The sequence below is a fragment of the Trichechus manatus genome, unplaced genomic scaffold (assembly GCF_000243295.1).
Source record: "Trichechus manatus latirostris isolate Lorelei unplaced genomic scaffold, TriManLat1.0 scaffold00023, whole genome shotgun sequence".
Lineage (NCBI taxonomy): Eukaryota > Metazoa > Chordata > Mammalia > Sirenia > Trichechidae > Trichechus > Trichechus manatus.
Genome location: NW_004443959.1, coordinates 7,714,416 through 7,723,400, shown reverse-complemented (window position 1 = coordinate 7,723,400; position 8,985 = coordinate 7,714,416). Strand labels below are relative to the sequence as shown.

At 45.0% G+C, this 8,985-nt stretch overlaps 1 protein-coding gene across 2 annotated transcripts in view; it reads left to right on the top strand.

The window, feature by feature from the left end:
• CUNH2orf50 (chromosome unknown C2orf50 homolog) overlaps window positions 1–7,785 on the top strand; it is an 11,960-nt gene extending 4,175 nt beyond the window's left edge. Inside the window, exons 2-4 of one of the 2 annotated variants that reach the window (XM_023728253.1) lie at window positions 3,085–3,124; window positions 5,417–5,641; window positions 7,591–7,785. In XM_023728253.1, the coding sequence (XP_023584021.1) occupies window positions 3,085–3,124; window positions 5,417–5,608 (232 nt within the window). In that variant the 3' untranslated portion in view covers window positions 5,609–5,641; window positions 7,591–7,785. Of the gene's footprint in view, window positions 1–3,084; window positions 3,125–5,416; window positions 6,123–7,590 lie in introns of those variants that run through there. The other variant, XM_004373057.2, reaches the window with a different exon arrangement.
• The last annotated feature ends 1,200 nt before the right edge of the window (window positions 7,786–8,985 follow it).

The following is an 8,985-nucleotide window of genomic DNA, read 5'->3' as shown; positions in this document are numbered from 1 at the left end:
CTTTGATCTTCATCAGTAAGTGCTTCAAGTCCTCTTCACTTTCAGCAAGCATGGTTGTGTCATCTGCATATCACAGGTTGTTAATGAGTCTTCCTCCAATTCTGATGCCCCATTCTTCTTATAGTCCAGCTTCTCAGATTATTTGCTCAGGATACAGACGAAATAGGTATGGTGAAAGGATACAACCCTGACACACACCTTTCCTGATTTTAAACCAAGCAGTAGCCCCTTGTTCTGTTTGAACGACTGCCTCTTGATCTATGTACAGGCTCCTCATGAGCAGAATTAAGTGTTCCAGGATTCCCATTCTGCAACGTGGTATCCATAATTCATTATGATCCACACAGTCGAATGCCTTTGCACAGTCAATAAAACACAGGTAAACATCTTTCTGGTATTCTCTGCTTTCAGCCAGGATCCGTCTGAAATCAGCAATAATATCCCTGGCTCTAGGTCCTCTTCTGAATCTGGCTTGAATTTCTGGCAGTTCCCTGTCAATGTACTGCTGCAACTGTTTTCGAAGGATTGTCAGCAAACTTTTACTTGCGTGTAATATTAATGATATTGTTTGATACTTTCCGCAATCTGCTGGATCACCTTTCTTGGGAATAGGCATAAATATGGATCTCTTCCAGTCAGTTGGTCAGGTAGCTCTCTTCCAAATTTTTTAGCAGAGATGAGTGAGCACTTCCAGCGCTGCATCTCTCTGTTTGTTGAAACATCTTAATTGGTGTTCTGTCAATTCCTGGAGCCTTGTTTTTCACCAATGCCTTCAGTGCAGCTTTAACTTCTTCCTTCAGTACCATCAGTTCCTGATCATATGCTACCTGAAATGGTTGAATGTCAACCAATTCTTCTTGGTATAGTGACTCTGTGTATTCCTTCCATCTTCTTTTGATGCTTCCTTTGTCGTAGAATCCTTCAATACTGCAACTCGAGGCTTGAATTTTTTCTTCAGTTCTTTCAGCTTGAGAAATGCCCAGACTCTTCTTCCCTTTTGGTTTTCTATCTCCAGGTCTTTGCATATGTCATTATAATACTTTACTTTGTCTTCTTGAGCCACCCTTTGGAATCTTCTGTTCTGCTCTTTTACTTCATCATTTCTCCCTTTCGCTTTAACTACTCTATGTTCAAGAGCAATTATCAGTCTCTTCTGACATCCATTTTGGTATTTTCTTTCTTTTTAATGACCTTTTGCTTTCTTCTTGTATAATGTCCTTGCTGTCATTCCACAACAAAAATTATAATGAAAATAGTTAAATCTAGCTTAAAACTTTTGGAGAAGAAAAGGTAGAAGGAAGAGAATTCTAACAAAGAAAAACAGTCCCTGTTAAGACCTTCTTCAGTGGTATATTTAATATGGTGAAACAGATTAATCAGTATCATGGACTGAATTGTGTCCCCCCAAAATATCTGTCGATTTGGCTAGGCCATGATTCCCAGTATTGTATGCTTGTTCAGCAATTTGTCATCTGATGTGATTTTCCTGTGTGTTGTAAATCCTGCCCCTATGATGTTAATGAGGCAGTATTAGAGGCAGTTATGTTAATGAGGCGGGACTCAAACTACAAGATTAGGTTGATCTCAAGTCCATCTCTCTTGAGATATAAAAGAGAGAAGCAAGCAGAGAGACAGGGGGCCTCATGCCACCAAGAATGAAAAACCAGCGCGGAGGAGGGGTGGGGAGCGTGTCCTTTGGACTAGGGGTCTCTGCGCTGAGAAGTTCCTCTACCGGGGAATATTGATGACAGGGGCTTTCCCCCAGAGCCAACAGACAGAGTGTTCCCTGGACCTGGCACCCTGAATTTGGACTTCTAGCCTCCTAGACTGTGAGAGAATAAATTTTTCTTTGTTAAAGCCACCCACTTGTGGTATTTCTATTACAGCAGCACTAGATAGCTAAGGCAGGGCTTTACGCTTTTTTTGGAGAGTTTGCAATCAAAGATTGATACATAGAAACCTAAGAAAACTGGAGGGAAATGTAATGCTCAACTCTAGGAAAAAATACGAAGTTTATAAGAAATAAACTGGGGTCATATATTACAGTGAACAGTATTTACATAGTTATAATTTTATATAAACAAAAAATATTGATTTAACCAAAATCTATAATGCAATTCTTTTGAAAGAATGAGGAGAGGGGAAGGGGTAAGAATGCTAACTCATCACGTCCCATAATAGAAAGTCAATAGGTAAGTTTAAATTTAAAAAAATCAAAAAATGGCAGCGCGGGTAGACTATTTCAAAACACAGAGATGAAAGACCTGAAGAAACAGCTAAAAGCCTGGAAATCATTGGACTCTCAGATGTGGGACTTGGGAGGCTCTTAGGATTTGGAGCAAACGATGACTGTGTTCCTTATAAACCTTGTAGAATTGCTTGACTTAAAACACATTTATTTGAATAACAATTAAACTACCGATACAGGTAATGTTCTCATAGTCACCTTCCTTTCTTCTTACCCCCTCCCCCCACTTCCTCTGTCACACACACTGAGCGGTTCTAAAGATTGGGGAAGTGACAACTAGTTCTTCTTCACAAAACAGTTGAAGATGCTACTTAAAATGCATAGAGGCCCATTGCGATGGTGTACCTGCTGGCTTCCTTACACAGTCTGCTCTACCCGCCTAGCATCATAGTTACCGCTCCAGAAAAAGTCCTGGATTAGTGAAATCCTTGTCTATTTTATGGGAACACCATGTGATGAATACCTGGTTGAAACTTGGCATCTGTTTCACTTAAAAATTCTTTCACTTTCCCTGTGATATAATAGGAGTGGCACAAAGAGTTAAGCACTTGACTATTAGCTGAAAGGTTGGCGGTTCGAATCCACCCAGAAGCTCTTCAGAAGATAGGTTTGGCAATCTGCTTCCAAAAGGTCACAGCCTTGAAAACCCTACAGAGCAGTTCTACTCTGCACATATGAGGTCATCATGAGTAGCAGTCGATTTGATAGCAACTAATAACCACAAAAACATGATGTAATCTGTGAGCAGCATCAACTTATTTACCTGACACAGTGAACGTCATTTAGAAAAATGTCACATACAGAACTCACGCTACCAACGTGTTTTTCCTTTTCAGGGCTCACAATTGGAGTTTCCTGAAAGACTATGATCCGATGGTAAGGCAAAACATGTTCCAGGCAGCTATACTTGCATTCTGAATATTTATTCATTCTTTCAGTCATTCATGTAACATTTATTGAGGATCTACTCTGTGCTAGATGCTGGGATGTACAGAGATAAATAAAATACAGTCCCATTTCAAGAAACTCAGGGTCTAGTGGAGAAGAAAATATTCATATAGAGCATTAAGAAGTTATTTTTTCCCGGTGCTTCTTGATTTTATTAAGACATGACATGACAGGCATCTGCTGTTGAAAATAGTTCCCCCATACAAGGGTATCAGCTAGTTATACTGATGTGTGTGTGTGGTGTGCCCACAATGGAGGATGAGTTTGGGTAACAATACTTTGTGAACTAATTCCCTGCCGCTAATATCATCAACTCCAATCCATCCTCCACGTTGCTACCAGGGTAATTTTCCTAAACGGCAAAACTGACCATATCACTCCTCTGATTAAAATCTTTCAATAAATAGCTCCTCACATAAAAATCTGAATTTTTCAACATGGCTTACAATGCTTCCTGTGATCTGACCCTGCCTACCTCTCTAGCCTCTTTGCTCACCATTCCCTCACACTGACCAGTGCTCTTTCTTTTATCCATGCCTTTGTGCCTGCTGTTCCACGGCTGGAAATGCCCTTCCTACCTTGTCAGCTTGATGAACTCTTATTCATCCTTCAAGACCCTATTCAAGGAAATCTCACCTTCCCAAGCAGGTTTGATCAGATCACACCTTTCTTTGAGCCACCATCATATCTCATCTATTCTTTTATTGTAGCATGTACTTATATAATATTGCAATGATCAATTCCACTAGACTGTGAGGTCCTTAAGAGAAAGAACAAAGATGGATTCATCGCTGTGCCCCACCCTCAGCACCCAATACAACATCTAGCACTCTGTTCGTGTTGTATGAACGAATGAATGGGGAGTGAATCTAGCTGTGAAAAGAATGATCAAAGAACCAACCCGGGAAATGAACTTTGTAGAAAGTCAACCAAGAAGGTGGCCACACTGACCCGAAACTTGTGAACTTTGGAAGAGGTTCAATGCCGGCCTTGATGGACTTGCTAGGCTTGCTGCTGTCTGACCTGAGACAGAAAATGCAGTTCCTGGGGCCTGAAATCCTACACTGAGCTCCTGGTCCCCGCTTCTAGCCTAAAGCAGTCTCTCCCTGCCAAGGGCTTACCCACTAGCAATATGACTACTGAAACCTGCATCCCACCCAAACAATAGTGCTACTTCAACATGGATTTTCCCAGGTGAAAGCCAGGATCTCATTACCTGACCATGGTCATGCCACATGACACAGCGTAGACAAAGTTAACCATAAATAGGGGCAGGGACAGATGAAGAATTTTCCCCACTGATGAGATTATTCTTAATGCATACACATTCACTCATCTATCAGTTATAATTGTTGTTACCCAAACTCACTCGCCGCACATCAAAAGGCATATACACGAACGCTCAGAGCAGCGCTACTCAAATCGCCAAAAACTGGCAGAATGAATAAGTAGCTAGTGAAATATTCACGCAATTCACATAACGTACAGCAATGAGAATGAGTGAACTGCAACCCCACACAACAACTGGATGAGTCTCACAAACGTATTTCTGAGAGAAAGAAGCCAGGCAGAAAGGATGTGACTCCATTCATAGAAACTTCAAAAACAGGCAAAACTAACCCATGGTGTTGGAGTCAAGATGAGGTGGCCTTGGGGGTAGAGAGGGTTCCAAGGGTGCTGAGCGTATTATATTTCTCAATATAGGTGATGGTTACACAACATGCTCACTTTGTGAAAATGTATTGTGATGTACAGTCGTGATTTGTGTACTTTTCTCCATGTATGTCAGACTTCAAGTAAAAATTTACTAACAGAAAAAAAAAACCTTACAGAGCTCCGCCCAGATGTGAAGCAGTGTCTTAGGTCGTGGGGATAGATGGAGGAATAAGACGTGGTCCATCAGGGGTCATGGTCTCTGAGGGAGGCCAACAAGTAACTAGATCATTGGAGATCACAGGGTAAAAGTCAGTGGGTATGAGAAGGTTCTGAAGTGAGGGGGACCCAGGGATGTAAAGGGGAAAGTCAGACAAAGGCCTGGGAATCATGTCACTCTTCTGGGGGTCACAGACCGAAACTGGGTTGGAAGCAGTCGGAGAACATGTTACACAAAGAGGAAGTCTACACTCTGCTTTGTGTTCCTCACTCCTAACGAGCCCACAGGTGGTGTACAGGCGCTCTTCTCTTTTCCATGCCGTGTGTGATGGAAACTGTCCTCCTCAGGGCAATAAGAAGGAGCACCCGACGTTGCCGGAGCACGTGCCTCTCTTCTCAGACACAGTCCCTAACTCCACAAACCAGGTTGTTGGCAGCAGGATGGACACCCCTCTGGGGAAAACGCTCACACACATGGACTTCTTCTTCGTGGAAGGAGTTCGGAAGAAGAAGCTTGAAGAAGAGCTGCAGCCCATCTAGGACCAAAGAGGGGCTGGGCCACGTCTTCCTGAGGTGGGTGTGGGAGTAGAGTGGGAGGCTCTGAGTTGACTTAGCTCATGGTCTGGCCCAGCGAAAACAGTCCACAAATATTAGTTGGAACTTTTATTATCTCTAAGCCCCACAACAGCCTTCCAGGAGGCTTCATTGGCTCATTTTTACACATGAGGAGACCGAGACTAAGAGGACTCAAGCAACTTGCCCAGGGCCATATAATCTGTAATAGTGGAGATTTAACCCTACCCCTTAGGGCAGCCTGTGAGAGGGAGCCCGGCATTGTGGTTAGGGGCACTAGCTGCCTGGGTTCAAACCCTGCTCCAGACTCTTACCTGCTGTGTAACCTTGGGCAGATTGTTTGAACCCTTGGTGCCTCTGTTTTCCTATCTATGATATGATGTATTCATTTCCTATTACTTCTGTAAAAATTTACCACAAACTTAGTAACTTAAATTCATTATCTTATAGTTATGGAGGTTAGAAATCCAAAATGAGTTTTAGGGGCTAAAATCCAGGCATCAGCAGGGCTGCATTACTTCTGGAGGCTCTAGTGGAGAATCTGTTTCCTTGCCTTTGCCAGCTTCTAAGGCTGCCTGCATTCCTTGGCTTCTGGCCCCTTCCTCCTTCTTCAAAACTAGCATCATAGCCTCTTCAAGTCTCTCTCTCTCTTTCTCCTGCCTCCTTTGTCCTCTTTTAAGGACCCACGTGATTACATCAGGTTCACCCTGATAATCCAGGACAATTTCTCCATCTCAAAATCCTTAACTTAGTCATATCTGCAAAATCCCTTTTACCATGGGAGGCAACATATTCACAGGTCCCAGTGATTAAGACGTGACATCTTAGGTGGGCCATTATTCTGCCTACTATATATGGGGACAGTAATAGTACCAGGTTTATAAGGTTGCTATGAGATTAATTCAGTTAATAGATAGACGTACTTAGACCAGTACCTGAGACACAGTGTGGATGTCAGTGTTGGCACAGGAGGCTTCTCTCTCGGGAGAGAGCTCTTTCCTGGTGTGATCACCTGAGGAAGCCATGAGTCCTTAGATGAGGCTGCTAAGAAGGTCAGCCCTCAAGGTTAGTGTTTCTGTCTCCTTCGTCTTCTTGCCTGTTCACTGCCATCCTCACCGTGGTCAGCGGTAGGCCAGGAGCTGGGCATGGGGAGCCCACCCTGCAGGACAGCTGAGCTGAGGCAAAGCAGACCATCCCCTGTGCACCTGTGACCTGGGTCCGTGTCATGTCCTCCGTCCGTCCACACGTTCTAATACCCTGAGAGCACTGGCTGTGCCGTGGGCAGACAGGGCGGGTCCTAGGTGTAGGCTGGAGCCAGAGGACTGAAGGGGAGCTGTGCAAGGCTGGCAGAGAGCCTGGTGAGGAGGGCACACTCGCTAGGTGTGGGCTTCCTGCCCCTCCCAAAGGCCACGTTGGCAGCCAGTATAAACTTGACAATGGATAGTCCAGCCCCTTATGTCCAATCAAAAGTTGCAGCAAGGGCTCTTTCCTCTTGGCTGGTTACAAAACAAGTGAGTCAGTTCTCCTCCTCTCCTGGGCGCACAGCTAGATTATATTTTCTGCCTCCCTTGCCGTGGAGGCGTGGCCATGTGACTGAGTCGTGGCCCATGGAACGGGAGCTATGGCAGCGTGTGCCACTTCCAGGCCTGGCCCGTGGACCGCCCGTGCATGGGTCTCGTTCTCTTCTCTCCTGCAGCCCAAAGATGGCGGGGACTTGGAGGCTGTGGGGAGGGTGGAGAGCATCAGGGACAAGGCGGGATCCCTGAGTGAGCACACGGAGCAGGGCTCCCCCACCCCCACCCTGGGCTGCAGGGAAACAAGCGAGATGCAAATGCGTCTTAGGGGCAAAAACCAAAAACGGAAGCCAACACGCAAAAAGCAAACACAGTGATGCACGCGTGTAGTGTGAAGCATTTGAAATGTAGGCTCTCATTTGCTTCTCACCACAGCCTGAGGAAGCAAACAAGCAGAGACATCATACTCATTTAACAGAGGCCAAAACTGAGGCTCGAGTTTTACATAAAATCCCAGAGTTCTCCAGGCGAGTAAGAAATCCAGCCACGCACTGAACCCAGGCCTTTGGATTTTAACGCCAGTGTCCTTCACACGACACCAGCCACAGCCTCCTGAAGAGAGAGGGAAAATGGAGCAGGGGCTGAAATGGCCGCTTTCTCTTTTATACTTCCTTGGGCTTCATTCGACTTTCCAGCTAATATTAAATGTCACTGTCATTTATGTGTATTAACTCACTTAATCCTCTAAGCAATCTTATGAGATAGGTATTATCATGCCTTACAGACGAGGAAACTAAGGCACAGAGAGATTAAGTAACTTGCCCGATGCCACACAGCTGGTAAATGGTGGAGCCAGGTTCAAAATCAGCAATCTAGTTTGGCTCCAGAGGCTATATGCTATATGGGACCCCCTTAATACTCAGTGGAGCCCTGGTGATGCAGTGGTTAAGAGCTAAGACTACTAACCAAAAGGTCGGCAGTTTGAATTCACCAGCTGCTCCTTGGAAACCCTATGGGGCAGTTCTACTCTGTCCTAGAGCATCACTATGAGTCGGAATCAACTCGACGGCAACAGATTTTTGGGTTAATACTCAGTAAACTGAGTTGCAAATATTTAGCACATTACAGGTCCTTGGAAAAGTGGGAACTGAATGTCCCAATCTCCAGGATCCCCCTTCCCCAAGAAAAAGCTCATCAGTGTTCCCAGAAGTTACACAGGACATGGTATTTCCACACAACACAAACCCTGCCTTCCCTCACAGCCACGTCCTTGGCCACGCCCAGCCCTGGTGTGAGAGTGTGATTGGACAAACCAGGCCTGATTCTGGTGACAGCTGGGAAGGGGCAAAAGCAAACACAACAGGACACGGCCCTTTGCATTTTGATCCGGAGGGGGCAACCTTCTTTTCTGGAGTCTGAGATGGAATCTGGGCTCCCTGTCCAACCTGAGATCATGTGTCTGGGGAGCCAGTGGCCAGTACAGTCAGAGATCAAAGGCCCATCCTGGTAGTATCACTTGAAGGTCAAGTGCACGCCCATTGGAATGGGTGGGTTCAAAGGCAGCTCCTTAAAGAGCTGATGTGTGTTTTTGCCATGAACGTGTCCTATATTGTTTTTACACTTTTCTGGAAAAAAAAAAAAGAGTTACTTCCACTTGAGGGAGATGGTGGGAGAAAAAGGTATTCTGGGAATTCCCAGGAGTCAAGAGAAGATGAAGTTAAATACAGATGCAGGTGGTAGAGTCTATGCAGACTGGAGGCTTCTCTGCCTGCCCCTGGAGGGAGGGTAGGAGGATCCAGGGACTAGTGCCAACTCTACCACTTCCTACGA